This window comes from Aythya ferina, assembly GCF_964211825.1.
Source record: "Aythya ferina genome assembly, chromosome: 3".
Lineage (NCBI taxonomy): Eukaryota > Metazoa > Chordata > Aves > Anseriformes > Anatidae > Aythya > Aythya ferina.
This window is the reverse complement of record NC_140298.1, coordinates 101,244,412-101,263,740: the sequence shown is the minus strand read 5'-3', so window position 1 is coordinate 101,263,740 and position 19,329 is coordinate 101,244,412. Positions and strand designations below refer to the sequence as shown.

Here is a 19,329-nt window from a genome sequence, read left to right as displayed (position 1 = left end):
AGGGAAATGGTTATCATGTACCCCTCAAGCTCTCCGGCATATCTGGAAGACGCACTTTAGAGAGGGACCGTGTATAAACAAGCTGAAACATGGCATGTTTCAAATATGCAGCCTCCAGCCCTCTCTCCTTATTGTAGACATAGGTGGCTGTGAGCTGAACTCAGCCCTCCATCTGTTATATTTTCCTTCTTGAGGCTACCAGTAAGCTCCAGCCCATCTTCCCTGCCTTCAGACATGCAAAAAATAGGCCATTCTCTGACCTTAATGAGGACAAACTTCACATAATCCCCAGTGGATAATATTGTTAGTATGAAACAGGCTATTATTTGGCACATTTGGGAACGTCACCTTTTTTTATTACCAGGTAACCAATAGTCTTTGTATGATTGTCTTTCCCCCCTCAGGGCTGGTTATGAGTTCTTTGCTTCCCAAAGATAAATCCTGACAATGACTTTTTCCCTGCTCTCTGGAGGCTCAGAGCAGGCTATTACAGCCTATTGCTTTACATGTTCTTCAGAGTGAAAGCTGTGCATTAGGGATCAATAAAATAGATCACTCTTGCTTCAGGCCATTACACTTGCCTGCATTTATTCCTATAATAAGATGACACTGCATTCCTTACTGTGGATGTTTAAGAAACTTTCCCTGGGAGGAGATTACCACATTACAGGCCCTGCTACAGACCACTTTGCAGGTTTTGTTATCAGCTGTTTTAAGCAGCAAGACCTTGGCTAAAAGTGTCAGCGGCCAGTTCAGCTTTGCAGTGTTTAAGCCCCCATTTTTGCTATATGTACCCTGAGCACTGTGCAGGTGTCACGAACAACAACAACAACAAATCCGTCAAGGAATTAAATATATATATATATATATATACATGTATGTATAGTGTATAATTAACATTTTTTTTTTACCTCTTTATTCCTGAATTAGGAATAACAAACAAAAAAATAAATGAACCTCGGGAAAGACACCTCTGCTCCGCTGGTCCCTTTCCAGTCTCCAGTCCCTGTACTGTTCTTTACACCCCATCCTTTCAGTGGAGGAGGAGTCTATGCACTGTGGTTCCTACCCAATGGCTCCAGTTTAGCTTCCTCCACCAGTTGCAGTCCCTTTGCAGCTGTACCTCCTTCTCAGAGTCCTCTCCATCCCTGCCCAGACGAGCTCTTTGTCCCAGCCCTGCTACATGAACGCCCACCTCCTTCCTTAGTGCTCAGCAGCAGCTGAGGCAGGGTGAGCCCAGCAGTGCTCCGCAGTGTTGTGATGCCCCACATCCCCAAAAGAAATCAAGCTCTATTACCAAACCAAGCTGCAGCAGGACCTGAATATCAGGCACAATCCTGACACTATTGCAGACTTCTTGTTCCGTCATCTCTAAGAGCAATCCCTCATGATTCAGACGATAAATCTTACTACTGATGTCAATTTGCCTTCTCATGTGAATTCTTTGGTACAGGATTTGTCTCTGATTCTGTTTGCAGTGTGCCTACCTTGAGTTGTACCATCTACTGTAATAAAAATTGCATGCCAAAGATCAACTCCGTGAGCTATTAAGCATTCCTTGGCTGGGGATAACTTTCCTCCATTACTCATATTCCCTGTGTAAGTAGAAGCATCAAGTGGGGGTGTAAAAACAAAACAAGGTGGCAAAACAAGAAGCTAAGCCTTGAAAGATTTTTATGTGTAATGTTTTTTCTTTACAGTAAGTTCAATCTCATGGACCTAACAAAAGAAACAGGAATTTAGGAAAACTATTAATGAGCAATATAGTGAGGCTTTGCCATCCATATCTTCTTCACACAAAATGCACTTTTCCTATTATTAATATTGTTGTTTTTTTAAAACACGGATCATTCTGCTGTCTGGATTCTCAGACCCATGGTATTTTTCCCTCTCACATTTTATCTTTCTCCTTTATAAAGTTGAGGTTTGAAAAAAAAAAAAAAGAAATGCATCCCAGACCTAAGCCACTGACCTTCAACTCATTTGTGCCTTTTTTCTATTCTGGGTGTCTTCACTGGCTTTCTTCATCTTCCATTTCTACCTTCATTCTCATCTCATCCCTCTTCCGATAACCTTTTATTCTGTGGGGTCCTAATTGGCTTTGTGTTATTTTCTTTTTTTTCTTTTTTTTTTTTTTTTCCTTCTGGTTTCCAGACTCTGCTCAGTCTCATTCTTTGTGCCCTCTTTCCCCTTTTATCTCCTCCTGCTCTTCTAAAATTTCTACATTTCACTCCCCTACCTTTGGGTACTTTTTCCTGGTGTCTTTTTCATCAACCCCCACTCAGGCTCCACTCTCTACACCATCTCTTCTTGCACCTAACCTTCCCCTTCTACTTTTACCTTTCACACATCTCATAGTCTCCCTCACTTCTTCCATGCATTCCCAGCCAGCTCATTCCTGGTAGTGGGGTAGGGGTTCTTCCATCACTGGGTATCTTGCTCAGCAGAGGAGGAGCTGGGGCAGGTCTAAGAGCTACAACAAGCAAACCCCACATTGTGTGGGAGCCAAAATCTGGGCACATGGCCTCATACAACCTCAGTTTAAAGGAAACCTTGGCCACTGAAATAGATTAGAGTTGTGCCAGTGGGGGACAGCAGTATCTCATTACCAATTCTCTGAGCCAGTCCCACCAACAGCATAGCTGGGGCAATGACAGCTTTTCAGAGACTTCACATTAACAGGGGCTGCGTCAGGCCATTTTGTGCTTCGCTAGATTTGTGCATCCATCTCTCTCACTTTCACAATGTCTTCAACTCGTGAAGCGGAGTGAAATCATTAGCGCATAATGGTTTTCAGGCTTCTTTACTGCTCCCTGGCTCAGGTTTGCCTTCTGGCAAAGGACCAAGATTATTATTGCTGTGCTTATGTGTTTTAAAAAAAAAAGCCACATACAATAGTAATAATGGTCCTCTCGTAACAATGGTAATTACGGGTGTTAATTTTGACTGATAACACAAATAGGAAAACTAAGGCAAAGAAGTTACAAAGCCTGACAATGACTGACAATTACTTTGAAATGAAAGATTGTGATGCTCCAGTTCCCAGTGTTGTGGCCTGATCATTTGATGGATCTGTGTAACTTTACACAACATGTATTTACCTTGATTGTGTTGTTCTCTGAGTTACTTAAACAGCACTACCTTATGCCTATCACACTGCAAATATATCAGAGTGGAACAACTTTACTCAAGGCTTAGTCAAACTCAGATTTGGATGTAACAGGCAAGTGCTGTTCCTCCCAGCTAGAACATTACCCTCCAGTAGAAATACCATAGCCTCCACAATGTACATTACTGTTATTGACTACAATAATGGGGCTGAGATTTCACACTGTAGTGGATGCTGTTGCTTTAAAATGTTAATTCTTCCCAGATGCTGATTTCTTTACTGAAATTTACTGATCTACTTTAGTACATGGTTTACTATGGAAAGATCAATAATTTATTATGCCATATTTTGGGCAATAGTTTGGGGGCATATTTTGTGAAAATTGTGCTTTTCTCCACAGAAACTATAGAAATGCCAAAAAGACTAACTTTATTTTTTTATTTCTGCTAAAAGGTACTTGAGTATTTAAAATCAATGGAAACTTAGCCCAAAGGAAGACAAGTTTAAGAGTAGAAAATACAAAATACTTCCCTAGTACGTTGCAAAATGGCAATGAAAGCCTCTCCAGGTATAACATACAGCCTGATTTTACAGTGTGTTTTTCTGTGTATGTGCACCAGTTGTGTGCATAAACACAGAGAAAACAACTAGGCAGAGTAGCAGAGGAACAAACATTAAAGATCAGAAGCAAGTTTGTGAAATTTTGGCATGCATTCTTTAAACCGTGTTGATTTTAACAGACTTAAGTTCATCTTAAGGACCTTAAAACTCCATATATAAGGAGGCTACAAACTGGACAAATAAGAAAGACACCTTCTTTATCTCTGTAAGAAGCTGTCAGTGCAGTGGTGCAAATTAGCCTGTTAGAAATAATGGATTAGTATTTGAATGATGCAGTAGACTTCCACATTACCTTTGAGGCCTGGGACAAGGATTTGAACAGAGCAGGACTCCTCTGCAATATGTTGAGGATATCCAGACCTTAGCAGTGACAGGAAGGCAAGGCTAATTAGAGTCACCAAGAAAACCAGATCTCTCTTCATAATGAGCACTTACAGGTCACTGACTCCTAAACAAAAGAATGAATAAACAGTTATAAGAATTCCAAAGACTTTCAACAGCTTCTGAACATATGCAGCAGCCTACTACAAATACGATATATTTTTGTATGCCATAACCCACACAGCATGAGAAGGATGTGTACAGGTCCTCCAAGCAGGTTGCATGTCCCACAAACGTATGTAATATATGTAGCAATGCATTCAGCAGTTTGTTTTGGTATTATACTAAGATAAAGTTCAGAATAAATTTAATTAAGAAGGAGAAGATTAAATAAAGACAAACAAGCGACACTGTTCACTATTTCTCATTGTAGGCAGGAATCTGGAAATGTCAAAGGAGAAGATCTAGTGTACAGGCTTGCATTGCAAGATGTCAGTACTAAGTTGTCACTTAGAAGGAATGCATAGTGCTCTAAAGAGGCAATTCAGTAGTGATGAGACCAACCTAAAGGCCTGAAATTTCTGTTCCCATCTGCCTGAGCACTGAAATTGTGCCCAGTAAATTGTCTGATACAATAGTCCTCTTGTAACTCAGCAACAGTGGGAGGGAGATAATATTTCACTACATCATGCAATGAAGTTACATCAGAGCCTTCAATAAATCCTGAAAAGGTTCACCCCTGAAACATACCCTCATCTAAGCTTACAAGTGAAATGACTTGCTTGATATTAGGCTGTAAAAAGATCTCTTGAAAACAACAGTACAGAAATGGAATTTTTGTGAAAAGACCATCAAAAGCTGATATTTAGGAGGTCTACAGAAATACCCTTTGACAAAAGTGTTATTTATGTACTTATGATGTTTTTCCAGTCCTTCTTTCACCAAGGTTTTGTACTACACAAACAAGCTAGAAGTTGTATCAGGGTTTCAAGACAAGGTCTACATGGATCAGTTTTTATAGCCCTGACAGAGCTGTGGACATTTTTCATCCAGAACAAGATTGGCCTGTATTACTTTCCACTTCCTTATTTCCTTCAAATAGTAGGGTTAGATAAGGGTAGGGGTAGGAACAGTACACAGGACTTTACATCTCAGCATGCTGGGATCTAGGAGGGTGGATCTGTTATTTTGGGGGTGGCCTGAAGGAATAAATGCCCTTCAGCAGCAACAGGAGAATAAGGAGCTTCAGGGTGAGAGGGAGCTGTTGAAGCAAATACCAAAACAAATAATGGAGAAAGAGGAAGGCAAGCTGCCCTCCATGTGCAGCAAAATACAGTTTTGCCCATTCTATTTCTTGTTCTGATTTTAAATTCCACCATCCCCTCTATAATGTTTCCTGGATGTCTCAGCAGCAAGGCTAAGTAAATCAATTTAGAGCTGGGGGAATAAGTTAGTCCTCTGAATTGCTGTCCATTTTGTGTTTCCATTATCCTCTAGGAGATAACACAACTGGACCACAGCAAGGGAGTCAGCTGGGAACAGATTTCATCTTCCTCCTCACAAGGAGAAGGCATAGCATGAATTACAGTAGAGTACACTGTGAGCCCCTTGTAACCCAAGTCTCTTCACCAGTTTTCCCTCTAAAAGACAGCAAGGTACAAAAGGAGGTTCAGGCTTGAAAAAGGCAGGTTGTATGCTCAGACTTGGGAAGAGGTCGTGGATCAAGAGACCCAGGAGAAGGTGCCCCCTCACAAAAAAAAAAAAAAAAAAAAAAAAAAAAGATTCCACTAAGCTGCAGTGTAATGATTTTAGTTTTTAGGCCTCTGCTTCAGTTTTACATTAGCTTTCAGTCTAGTAGATTACAAAACAGGCAATCTTACAAAAGATGTATTTTTTACACTCACAACATTCCTGCCAGACTTCTAAATACTAATGCCATTTATAAAAGTCTCTTCTCATAGCTTAAGGTGTAGGCTCTGGAGGAATAACACACACATATGCAGATGTTTACAGTATTTTTTTCCCCTTCAAGAGTGCTCAGCTCCCAAAATTTTGCTTATGCTGCCATAAGTAAAATGACTGCAGCTCATGCATACATGTCTGAATCAGCTTTAAAATACCTAGCTCAGGTATTGCTAGGAGCACACAAACCCACAGAAGCACAAACCTCAGCATGGGCTGCTCGAATATTTAGGCCACATTAAGTTTTGTCACAACTGCAGCAATATCACTCATGGCTTCCCAAGACCACAATCAAAATTGGATTTTTCTACCCCAATGATGAGGAACCAGAGCTGAAGGAGAAGGTATGTAATAGAGATGGACCTGAGAAACCAAATAGCAGAAGGGAGGAAAAACAGAAATAAAGGTAATGGAAATATCAATATTGGATACAAAGCTTATAGTGCCATGGAGAAGAAGCAACCAGCCCAGCTCTCCATGGCTCTGACAGACAAAACCAGCAGGAAAATATTTGCTGTGCTGCTGTTCTCTGCTGTCACAGAGGTTGCCTTCTTTGCCCATGCACAGAGCCAGCCCTGACTGCCAGAAACCAGGTCAGGCCACCGGCCACCTCACCTGATGGCTCTTTGCTAAGGTTATGCAAACCACTGCCCACATTGTATCACTGTGATAGCACTCTTCTCCCACATGCCTTCACGTGCATATTGAATTACTTCAAATACATTAGGTTTGAATCCAGCCACGTTTCCCCAAGAGGAGATCCCAACACACAGGTAGAAGGCACTACATCTTAGTGAACTTGGCAGATTAGAGGGGCTCACAATATCCACAGTAGGTAGTCCTGGCTCTATTTGACAGGTCCATGATTCCCAAGACAGCAAGTGAAAGAGAGAGAGACAAAAAAATAGCCAAGAGGAAATGTTAAGAAAGGTAGAGTTGGTAGAATAGACTCCTTCCAACACCTTAACTTGTGTTTATCAGCAGAAGCCAACTTTGAGGGATGGGGAATGGGACCATCCTGGACCAATAACTGGAAGGGACCTTCGAAGATCATCAAGTCCCATTTGCCTGACCTCTTCATGGCTAACTTTAACTTTTTATATTTAGAGACCAGAACTGCACACAATAATCAAGTTGAGGCAACACCAATGTTAAATATAGTGGGAGAACCACCTCTTGTGACCAGTTGTCTACACTGCATTTAACACAACCCAAAATACAGTTTGTCCTCTTGGCTGCTAGGGCGCACTGCTGGCTCCCAGTGAGCCTGCTGTCAACCAGCACCCCAAGGTCCCTTTCTACTGAGCTGGGTGTTTCTCTAGATCTTCCCTTCATGTCTTGTAGGGCTAGACTGAGTGAGGACTTTGGCATTTGAATATCAGTGCTAGAAGACTTTAAAGCAAGGGGAGCCGTGCAACAACAGGCTTTGCAATGCCAAGTTAGGGACCACCACTCCTTACAGGGGAAGGCAGGGAGTTGTCACTGCCTCAGCCAGCCAGGAGTACTGGCAGCAACTCAGGCCTAGAATTTCCTTTCCAACACCTGAACATAGGTATTTATCAGCAGGGGCCACCTTTGAGGGTGGGGAATGGGACTATCCTGTACTATAACCATATTGCAGAAACAGAGGACATGAGCCCTGTCTCAGCCCACAGCCCAAGAGCATGGCTGGTGGCCAGCCTGCAGGACATCCCACCTTTTCCTTGAAGCTGGGGCATTTCAGAAGCCAGAAGATCAGACAAAGGCTTTCACACCAAGCAATTCAGGTACTCAGCTGAAAGCCTGAAAAACTGGGCAGTTTCAGCACAAGCATCCAGCAGCCAGGTGATAAGGATTCTTGACAGATGAATGGGAGAGGTGAATGAAACTGCCTGAGATAGAAGGAATTGAAATTAGGAGGGTGCTCCAGTCTCTGCATCAGTGGAAATAAAAGCAGCACCACCTCAGCCAGTTACATTTTATGGGGCTTCAAACGTAACCAGACTACAACTGAAAGATCAAAGCTTCAGGGTATGTTAAATATTCATCTGCCTTTGCAAACTCCTACACAGCTCAGGCATGAGACAGGCATCAAGCAGCAGAGAACTGGCATGGCTGCTTGGTGGCTCTGCTCAGCAGCCAAAAATGAAGGATTTTCTCATCACATGAAACATCCCATTCACCATCCCCTGCTGCTGCTGCAGAGTTTACAAACCCCAGAGACACCAGGGATGCACCTCACGCTTCCTCACGATAGTCTGACTCTCCAACTCGCACAGAAAATGGACTGTCACAGCACAACCTTGAGGGAACCATTTCAGAAAATAGCTCCTTGGTTTTGGGGCAGGCCACAATACCCAGGCCCCATGTGAACACTCAGGATATTACCTTGGTCTGAAAAGAGTCAGTAGCATAGGAAATCTCTGAAGAGGCTGCAGATTAAACACTTTTATAGAGTCGGCAGCTGCAGTAAAGGGACAAATTAGTACTAGAAATCAAATCAGAAACACTGTGGATAACACTTTTTCCACCTTTTCTTTTCCTGCTTTAAGAAGAAACCTTCTCTTCCGCAGCTAAAATGGCCTTACGTGATTGAAGTAAAAGTTTGATCTCTGTGTATGTACTATAGGAGTACCTTTCATTTTAAAGTCCTAGAAAATTCCTTGTCTTTCTACATTATCTTCGAGTCCTTTCAGACCCAGACTCATAAAGCCATTTGGAAAATTAAAGCCCACTGAAAGTAGTCCTCAGAAAAGGGTACCAGTGTGTTTTTCAAACACCATCTCAATCCTTGCTTTGGGGATTTCTTCAGCATTAGAATAACCAATATCAGGAAGAAACCCAGCACTTGTAGAAGTATGAACGCTTTCACACTCTTTATCATTGAATGGTTTGGGTTGGAAGGGACTTCAAAGATCACCCAGTTCCAACACCCCTGCCATGGACAGGGATACCTCCCACCAGACCAGGTTGCTCAAAGCCCCATCCAGCCTGACCTTGAACATTCCCAGGGATGGGGCACCCACAATTTCTCTATGCATGGGTTGAGTCAAATTTACAGAATTTATAATGGTGCTCATTAAATCAGAGCAAGTGGAAAGCTTTGAAAAAAAGAGGAGGAGGAGGAACAGGAAGCATTTACATGATTTTCCATTAAAAAAAAGTTAGCCACGCACCTTTAAGAACAATAATTTCATAACAACTTTGGAGACATGGCAGCTTTGGGGAATCTGCCTGGGTTACTGAGAGATGAGATTTATGGAACAAGATTTCAAGTTCTTTCAAATCCTTGAGAGAGCATTGGGGAACACCTGAGGCAGAGCACACCAGAGGCTTGCAAGAAACAATGCTGGAGCCAACCAGGACACCTGGCACTGGGTACTCCTTGAACCACCCTGTTGTGGATGGAAGGTGGATGGAAGGCTTCGACACCACTTCAGCAAGGAAATGGCTGAAGTGTGAGGACCCTGCAAGTGCCAGCAGCTGCTCTACAAGGGGTCTTACTGACCTGGGTTAGTTTGGACCTAGAAGCAGCAACACAGGTGTTCTGCCTAGCTGAATCTAAGTCACTGAAAAATGCAGCAGGAAAATGATGCTCACTGGCATTAATGCTCAGCTAGTCAAGAACAAAAGAGACTATAGCCCTCTATAATCCTACATAATTCTTCTTTGAGGTTATGATTTTAATTCTTCTTTGAGTTGCTTTTAATTTACTGACTTATTTTCTCTCGTTATAGAAAATAGAATTTAAAAATCATAATTATGCTCTGTTCTCAGAGATCTGAACTCCAGGGATCTGAGCTGAGTTTTCTGCATCCTGAGTTGACTATATATCCTGCTACAGACAGACATGCAGATCTGCAGAGGCAGCCTGTAGCTGGAAGTAATACAACCACATTTGAGGGATGATTTTGAGTCAGTGCTACAGTTTGACAGCTTTCAGCAGTTTTCACTCCTCTGACTTCTCAAGTCCATTTCACCCACCTCCTGGACCTATCTGGCAGCCTGTGCATCCTCAAACACATGAGTAGGCATGCCCACAAAGTGATGCCATCAAGATGTCAGGCTGTGACACAGACCTCGCATTGTTTCAGACACTCTGAACAAATAAAAGACAGATTAAAAAATAAATAAGTTACCTGCCAGTATTATGAAGGTAACACCAGAGGCAGGTTTTGGGGAGAAACAGGAGGCAGCAGAACTGACAACCCTCCAGCCACATGCATGCAGGCTGCTACTTTCCAGCACATAGCCTGAAGGCTATGGATCACCCCCTGGAGAGGATGTCTTTCACACTGGAGATGAAACATGTGCCACTGACCTTTTCTTTCTCCATTACAGCCTTGCTGATAACCCTAACCTACGGATGTTTTGCGTAGCAATGTTCCTACTTTATCTAAGTGTTCTCTCATTTGTCCTCCCAGCTCCTCCATGCATTACCTTGGGTAATCAAGGGTTCACTCTTTAGCCAAAATACGAAATCAGAATCAGTGGTAATGTTGTTTAAATGCTAAAATGATCATCCACTGTTTAACTTAAAAGCCCTGCAATGCTGCAAAGTGTTGATTTAAAGGTTAAAGCAATGAGCTTGCAAGAAGAAAAAATATCTAAATGTTAATGCTGTGGGATTGTGGAAACAGGGATCATAACTGCCGTGGTTACAAATTCTCTGTGAAACCTATGGAGCATGGAGTGGCATAAAGCAGTAACACATTTCAGGTTCTGATGATGCTGAAGAACAGCAAGGTTTGCTGCAGAGGACAAAAGACTGAGTCTAAGCTAACGAGAAGCTAACATTACCTAAAAGTCTAACTGATGGGAAGTCATCGGTTACTCCCTAAAGTGCACTTAATTCTGGCTCAATAGAGCTATTTCCTCAGCCAGTGTTTGTGAGGTGTAAGGGACTATTAGTTCTGACTGTACCATGTAGGTGCCCTTGTCACATGTAGGAATAGTTGCCCCACTTTTCATTTAGAATAATGTTTTTTTAAAAGTTGTGAGACAAATTTGTTCCTGATGTAGTTCTGCTGAAGTCAACGAGTTTATGGCAGAATTGACTTACCATCATCTGTGCTGAAAATACAAAATCAGGGCTTCAGCAAGGGTGAGAGAAAGACTGGTGCCAGAAGGAAGAAAGTACCTTTTCAAAACCTACAAGTAGGGGGAGATGGGACCCACATGACTTCTTACCCTGAGTGTCAAAGTTCTCACAACAGCTGTGTTGTGTGTTGGATAGTAGCAAGTCATATTCATGTAGAATTTTCTGTGTGAAGCATTTGTCAGAAATAACTAGAAATGCTAAACAAAAATGTCTCCCATAAGGTTTTAATTAAAAGTCCCCATTATACGATCATCTCTCTGCAATAGACTTACTTGCATATATAATTAGCAGAAATAATTTGTGATTTTGGGTGTCATGCTTGAAATATGTCAGACCAAATTATCAGTATTCCTAATCACCCCCACATCCAAAATATCAGGTTCAAATATAGGTGTCAGTACTTTTAAGAACCCATGCCTAAACTGTCTCAGTTCAGTCCCACTCCTTTCAAGAATCCACAAGAAAACCTGATGCTATCTCTACACACATTACTGTAGGAACTAAAACACCGAGGAGTCACTGAGAATCACTGAATAATCTAGAAAACACTGCAGGAAACATTCCCTTACATAAATGAATACATATTATTTACATATGCATTTTGCATCACATATCTGAAGCTGGCTGTGTCTGTGAGAGAAAATAAAAAGGGTTTTTTTAGATATGTGAATGGAAAAAGGAGAACTAAAGAAAACATAGGGCCGCTCCTTGATAGGGAAGGTCTCCTCACAGACGATGACGTAGGCAAAGCAGAGACGCTTAACGCCTTCTTTGCCTCTGTCTTCAATGCCGATGATGGGCTTCGGGACCCAGGGTGCCCTGAGCTGGAGGACCAGGATGGTGGGGATGACAAACTCCCAACTGACCCTGAACGTGTGCGGGATTTGCTACTCCACCTGGATCCCTACAAGTCCATGGGTCCGGATGGGATTCATCCCCGGGTGCTGAAAGAGCTGGCGGATGTCATCGCGGAACCTCTATCAATTATTTTTCAACGATCCTGGGAATTTGGAGAGGTCCCGGTAGACTGGAAGCTGGCAAATGTTGTGCCAATTTTCAAGAAGGGTCAGAAAGAAGACCCTAGCAATTACAGGCCTGTCAGTCTCACGTCAGTGCCTGGTAAAATCATGGAGAAGTTGGTTCTCGGACTTATTGAGGCGCACCTGGGGGACAAAGCAGTCATTGGTCCCAGCCAGCATGGGTTTGTGAAGGGTAGGTCCTGCCTAACTAACCTGATTTCCTTTTATGATAAGATCACCCGTATGGTGGACCAAGGGAAACCAGCTGATGTGATTTTTTTGGACTTCAGCAAGGCTTTTGACACGGTTTCCCATAGGATCCTACTGGACAAAATGTCCACCATACAGCTAAATAAAAACATCATACGATGGGTGAGCAATTGGCTAACGGGCAGGGCCCAAAGGGTTATGGTAAATGGAGCTGCGTCAGGCTGGCGGGCGGTCACCAGTAGGGTCCCTCAAGGCTCCATTTTAGGGCCGGTACTTTTCAATATTTTTATAAATGATCTGGATGTAGGAATAGAGGGTATTTTGAGCAAGTTTGCTGATGACACCAAACTTGGAGGAGTTGTGGACTCAAATGAGGGCGTAAAGGCCTTGCAGAGGGATCTGGACAGGTTGGAGAGCTGGGCGATCACCAACCGCATGAAGTTCAATAAGAGCAAGTGCCGGGTCCTGCACCTGGGACGGGGAAACCCTGGCTGCATGTACAGACTGGGCGATGAGACGCTGGAGAGCAGCCTAGAAGAGAGGGATCTGGGGGTCGTGGTAGACAGCAAGTTGAATATGAGCCAGCAGTGTGCCCTGGCAGCCAGGAGGGCCAATCGTATCCTGGGGTGCATCAAGAACGGCATCGCTAGTAGGTCAAGGGAGGTGATTGTCCCGCTCTACTCTGCGCTGGTGCGGCCTCACCTCGAGTACTGTGTGCAGTTCTGGGCACCACAGTATAAAAAGGACATGAAGCTGTTGGAAAGTGTCCAGAGGAAGGCTACGAAGATGGTGAAAGGCCTGGAGGGGAAGACGTACGAGGAACGGCTGAGGTCACTGGGCCTGTTCAGCCTGGAGAAGAGGAGGCTGAGGGGAGACCTCATCGCAGTCTACAACTTCCTCGTAAGGGGTTGTCAAGAGGCAGGAGACCTTTTCTCCATTAACACTAGTGACAGGACCCGCGGGAACGGGGTTAAGCTGAGGCAGGGGAAATTTAGGCTGGACGTCAGGAGGGGGTTCTTCACAGAGAGGGTGGTTGCACACTGGAACAGGCTCCCCAGGGAAGTGGTCACTGCACCGAGCCTGTCTGAATTTAAGAAGAGATTGGACTGTGAACTTAGGCACATGGTCTGAACTTTTGGGTAGACCTGTGCGGTGTCGAGAGTTGGACTTGATGATCCTTAAGGGTCCCTTCCAACTCAGGATATTCTATGATTCTATGATTCTATGATCTGAAGCTTTAGGGCATCTCTTTTCAACACTCCACATCCACAGAAGCATAGGACTGGCTGCACGTTTGTATATTTGTGCAATATTTAAGTATTTAATGCCTGTTCAACCAATTTACCCTTTCCAAGATGTCCTAGCCCTCCAGGTGCCTCGACGTTTTTCAGGTGGGCTTGACCATTGACTTCCTGAAGGCACTGGATGGGCTCACAAGGCAAACTTTAGCTGAGAAGGGTGGTCCCGCATCCCCAGCTAAATTCTCTGAGGTGCAGGGACCAGGCAGAAAGACCCCTCAAGCTCCCCAACACATCAACAGCAGTGTGTGCCTTTTCCACAGCAGAAAAGCCACTCAAGTACTGGTCCAAAAAGTGAGAAATGGCAGCTGTGGAACAGCCTTAACCAAAAAGGATTAAAGTCCACAGCTCCAGCTCCTCAGGAGAGTAATGCTCACACTGGATGGATGCTACAGGTAAAATTAGGGTACACTTGGGCACAGCAGATTAAAAGATGAAAGGCAAGCAGGGAAGAAGCCTGCCTGAAGGCAACTCAAGCCTAGCAGTAGGACACTAGGCTTAAAAATAAAGGAAAATGAGTCTATTGTGAGACATAAAGCAGTGAAGGAAGAACACTCATGTATTGATAGTATTGACACAGGATTAGAAATGTCTATGTAGAGGACAAATTCTAATTAAAGTACATAATAATGAGACTATAGGAAAAGTAAAGAAGAGACATAGGATGATCCTCCTACTAGCAGGAGGAATACAAGGCATAAGTGAAGAACGTGGGAGACCTAACCTGAGGTGAATGGCAGAGAAAGGAAAGAGATGGCACCATCCCAGAGCACTCATGGATTGGAGAAAGATTTGCTTTCTGTTCCTTCAACAGAGTAGAAGCAGCTTTAGCCCCCATTTTCTCATGCATTAGATATCACATCAGCTCAACATAAAGGAGGTTCTAGGGTCATGGAAAGCCATTTGACTGCTGCTCAGTTTTTCTGAACGTCACAAGTGCAGCATCTCAGAAAAGTGAGCTACGAGACAGAACACCCCTGGCATTAAGGTATGATCGTTTATCAGGGCAGCTTTGCTTAGATCCAGATTTCAACCTTGGAGAAATTACAGGCAGACCCTTGAGTGGGATTCAGTCATTCTGGTTTAGATTGTAGGTCTGAGAAAAATCACCCTGAGCTGCTTATATAATCAAGTCAGAGAAAGGCACCTATCTATGACAATTCATTTCTTCCTAAAATAGGTTAGATAATTGGCTCTCTAGAGGCATGCATTCATTTCCCAGCCTCATAGGTATGTAAAGTTAGGTGAGCGGAGTCCCACTGTCACCATTAGCTAAGCCCATCTACATGAGGAGTAACAGCAGTCTGGCTCCCCTGCTGCAGTCACACATTACCCTCCCCTTCTTCATACTGTCACCAACAGCCATCTGATCCCATGTTGAGCTAGCACAGCATGCTAAGCCAGCAGAAAGCTATTCCTCTTTCTGTAATGTTATTTTTCAGTTGATTTAGTTGCTTGGCTCCCAGTGAGGGTAAAACGGCTATCCACTCCCATGAAGAATGTTGCCAGCCAGGGAAAGAAACACCCTTGGCAGGAGTTGAGGTAGCCTTCAGTGTGTTATAAAACTGTGCCCTCACGTGCCAGAGGCATAGAGAAAACAGAAGGATATGTAACTGAAAGTAGTAATGGGACTAAATTCACTGGAACATGGAAAAAAAAGGAATATAATTAAAGAGTGGGAATATTTTAAAAGTGATGAAACATATGGCAAAATACCAGGCTGCAGTGGAAACAAATATCTAGCGAAAGATACAGAGCTTAGGAGATACAAGATGAGATATTTTGCAGTAGCATGCAAGCCACTAAGAGTCATGGAAGTGATCCAGGAGTATTATCCTCAAATGACAGGGACATGCTTCTCAGAAAGATATTCTCATCATCACTAAACACAATAGCACATAAGTATACATGATCAAAATCTTGCATTTGAATTGGGGCAGTGTCAATGCAATATCAATATATCCATATAGAAATAGCAATAGAAGCAGAACAGTGGTGGAAAAACAAACAAGGTCATATGGATCTGATGTAATTTCATAAAAGCATATGCAAAGATGTGATTACTGTAGATGACTACATATTAACAAAGTTCTCAGAAGATAAAACATTCTTACAAGAGGATGCTACAGCAGATTTGGCCATTCATTCTCTATCATTGGCAGCAGTCAAGATCCTACTTAGAAGACATATCAAATGGTAGCCAGCTGAAAGAAGATCTTCAGTGAAGTATTTTCCAGAGCAGCTTTTATACCACAGCACACACATTTGGAGTTCTTTGCTATGTATAATGCACTGGCCTAAAAGACTTAAACAATTAAGAAAAAATACAAGTGGTTGCATGCAGTTTGAAGTGCTTTTAACAATCCGTTCTCATTTTGAGAAAGAAATTTTAATTCAGAAAGAAGCAGACAAACTGTAGAACAATTTGCAAACAAGGCCACTTAAACTGGAGGTGTTACTTCCCTTATCCGTATGCCAAGATTTTTCTGCTGCCAGAAGATGCCTGAGGATGACAAATCCCTTTTGGATTTTTTTTCATTAATTTCCTTTAATCTAACCAACTGCCCTGAGTGATTCCTTTATTTTAATTATATATATATATAATTATACATGGAAGAATATATATATATATATTATATATATATGGAAGAATATAACAAGCCACTTTAAGTAACTGCTGGCATCTCCACCTACTTTGGTGCTCAGCAAATTTATAGAATCATTAAGATTGGGGAAGTCCTCCAAGACAATTCAAAATCTCCAACAACAGCCACAGATGCATCTTCACACAGCCAGAACATGACCAGAGGCAATTTCTATATCTAGAGCCCCGGTAGCGCGCCGTGATCGTATAGTGGTTAGTACTCTGCGTTGTGGCCGCAGCAACCTCGGTTCGAATCCGAGTCACGGCATCGCCCCGGCGGTACCACAGCACACGGGCTCCGAATTTTTAGGAAAGCTCTGCAGGAGGATCTGGATAGGCTGCACCGATGGGCTGAGGTCAACTGCATGACGTTCAACAAGGCCAAGTGCCGGGTCCTGCACCTGGGGCGCAATAACCCCAAGCAGAGCTACAGGCTGGGAGAGGAATGGTTGGAGAGCTGCCAGGCAGAGAAGGACCTGGGAGTGATGGTTGATAGTCGGCTGAATATGAGCCAGCAGTGTGCTCAGGTGGCCAAGAAGGCCAACAGCATCCTGGCTTGTATCAGGAACAGTGTGACCAGCAGGGCTAGGGAGGTGATCGTCCCCCTGTACTCGGCTCTGGTGAGGCCGCACCTCAAGTACTGTGTTCAGTTTTGGGCCCCTCACTACAAGAAGGACATCGAGGTGCTTGAGCGGGTGCAGAGAAGTGCGACGAAGCTGGTGAGGGGCCTGGAGAACAAGTCTTACGAGGAGCGGCTGAGGGAGCTGGGCTTGTTCAGCCTGGAGAAGAGGAGGCTCAGGGGCGACCTTATCGCTCTCTATAGGTACCTCAAGGGAGGCTGTAGCGAGGTGGGGGTTGGCCTGTTCTCCCACGTGCCTGGTGACAGGATGAGGGGGAATGGGCTTAAGTTGAGCCAGGGGAGTTTTAGGTTAGATGTTAGGAAGAACTTCTTCACTGAAAGGGTTGTGAGGCATTGGAACAGGCTGCCCAGGGAAGTGGTGGAGTCACCATCCCTGGAAGTCTTCAAAAGACGTTTAGATGTAGAGCTTAGGGATATGGATTAGTGGGGACTGCTAGCGTTAGGTCAGAGGTTGGACTCGATGATCTTGAGGTCTCTTCCAACCTAGAAATTCTGTGATTCTGTAATTTGCACACGTTAAGAAGCTGCACATCAGCTATGATCACTTGAACTTTCAGATGCCTCAGCATGTATATGCTTAGTATTTAGAGGATACTTACAAGAGAAGAAAGTAATGCTACAGCTCTGATTCTACAGCTAACAGCTAAAGAAAAGGCTTCAGAGGTGTTAAGTGTTAAAGACTTCATTAACTTTGTTCTGGCTGAAATCCCAGCACCTGCCAGTTGACATAAGCAAAGGAAAGATCAACAACAACAAAACGTTATTTAGTACTGCCAAAAAAGGATGCAGGAATCAACTGAACATATCATAAACTCCATGTACACAACACTAATTGTGACATTTAACATCATTACTCCTAAAGTCAAGGAAGAAAGTGAATGCAATCACATGTGAACTCAGTCTAAATGGGCAAATACATGCTTAAAAAGAGAGTTGCTTAGAAGACTATAAAGAAAGTTATTACCAGAGCCATTAAAGTACCTGAGAGACTCTGGCATTAAGTGCCACCAGATTCATTTTACAGGCCAGAAGGTATTGACCTACTGAGTCCTAACAATAATCCATGTCGCTTAGTGCTATATTCAGATGTCTCTTAAATACCTGCAGGGATAGGGACTCAATCACTTCCCTGGGCAACCTGTTCCAATGCTTAACCACACTCTCCATGAACAAGCTCTTCCTTATGTCCAGTCTAAACCTCCTCTGAAGCAACTTGAGATAATTTCATTGCATCCACACTTAAAATCAGAAAAATAAAGATGTATACCTGGAACCTAAGCACAGCTATGGACATCTTAATTTTTCAACGCCCCCTCCACAAAGAGCAGCCAAGAACTGAAGTAGTTAATCTTTCCATTCTCCACCCTTTACCTTCATTCTTCATACCAAAAATAAAAAATAGACCTACTTAACTCAACACTGGTGACACTTACCACTGAATCCGCATCTGTGGCCTCTTCCTAAGTTCAACCAAATCACACCAAACCTCATTCTCCAAACTATTCTATCATAAGAGGATGCACCCGTGGTTCTGTCAGGTTAGTGACAAGGGCACTGTTCTAGCAGATACAGGATGGGCACTGAAGCAGTGGAATGAACTGGATGCAGATCCTCACTCCCCAGGGAAGTGCTCCTGGCCAGCAGATTACACAGAAGCTGGGTGGTAGCACTCAGCTTTTCAAGAACTATTTTCAGTTTCTGAAGTCTCTGTGCCAAAATGACAACAGGCCACACACTTTCAAAAGGTTTCAGCTGTAGAGCACTTCAGCACATAAACACTTTGGGTTCTTGGGCTGCAGCCAGGTGCCTCACTTGTAGCTTTGGAAATAGTTTGTCCATGCCCACATTTCACTCAGGTGGTTTCTTCCTACACTGAATAAAGCAATGTAATAATACCTCAAACTTCTCACCATTTGCCTTTCTACTCTGTTCTGGCCTCTAGAATGTCATCATAGAATGGCCTGGGTTGGAAGGGACCTCAGGGATCATCTAGTTCCAACCCCCCTGCCATGGGCAGGGACGCCACCCACTAGATCAGGTTGCTCAGGGCCTCATCCAACCTGGTCTTAAACACCTGCAGGGATGGGACATCCACAGCTTCTCTGGGCAGCCTGTTCCAGTGCCGCATTATCCTGAGTGGAAAAAGTTCCTTCTAACCTCTAATTTTAAGACCATTCACCCTTGTCCTATCATTATCTAGCCAAGTAAAGAGTCTTTCTTCATCTTTTTTTTTTTTTTTTTTTTTTTTTTTATAAGACACCTTGAAGTATTGAAAGGCTGCAATGAGGTCACCCCGGAGCCTTCTATTCTTTAGGCTGAACAGCCACTGCTCTTTTAGCCTGTCTTTGTAGAAGAGATGCTCCAGCCCCTTGATCATCTTTGTGGCCTTCCTCTGGACCCACTCTAACAGCTCCACATCATTCTT

General features: G+C 43.4%; 1 protein-coding gene across 3 annotated transcripts in view; it reads right to left on the bottom strand.

Moving 5' to 3' along the window:
• Nucleotides 1–19,329, bottom strand: part of COLEC11 (collectin subfamily member 11) — a 46,236-nt gene that overhangs the window by 18,493 nt on the left and 8,414 nt on the right. For 2 of the 3 annotated variants that reach the window (XM_084515407.1, XM_084515409.1), the window contains exon 2: nt 4,023–4,178. In XM_084515407.1, the coding sequence (XP_084371533.1) occupies nt 4,023–4,152 (130 nt within the window). In that variant the 5' untranslated portion in view covers nt 4,153–4,178. Of the gene's footprint in view, nt 1–4,022; nt 4,179–7,709; nt 8,409–19,329 lie in introns of those variants that run through there. The other variant, XM_084515408.1, reaches the window with a different exon arrangement.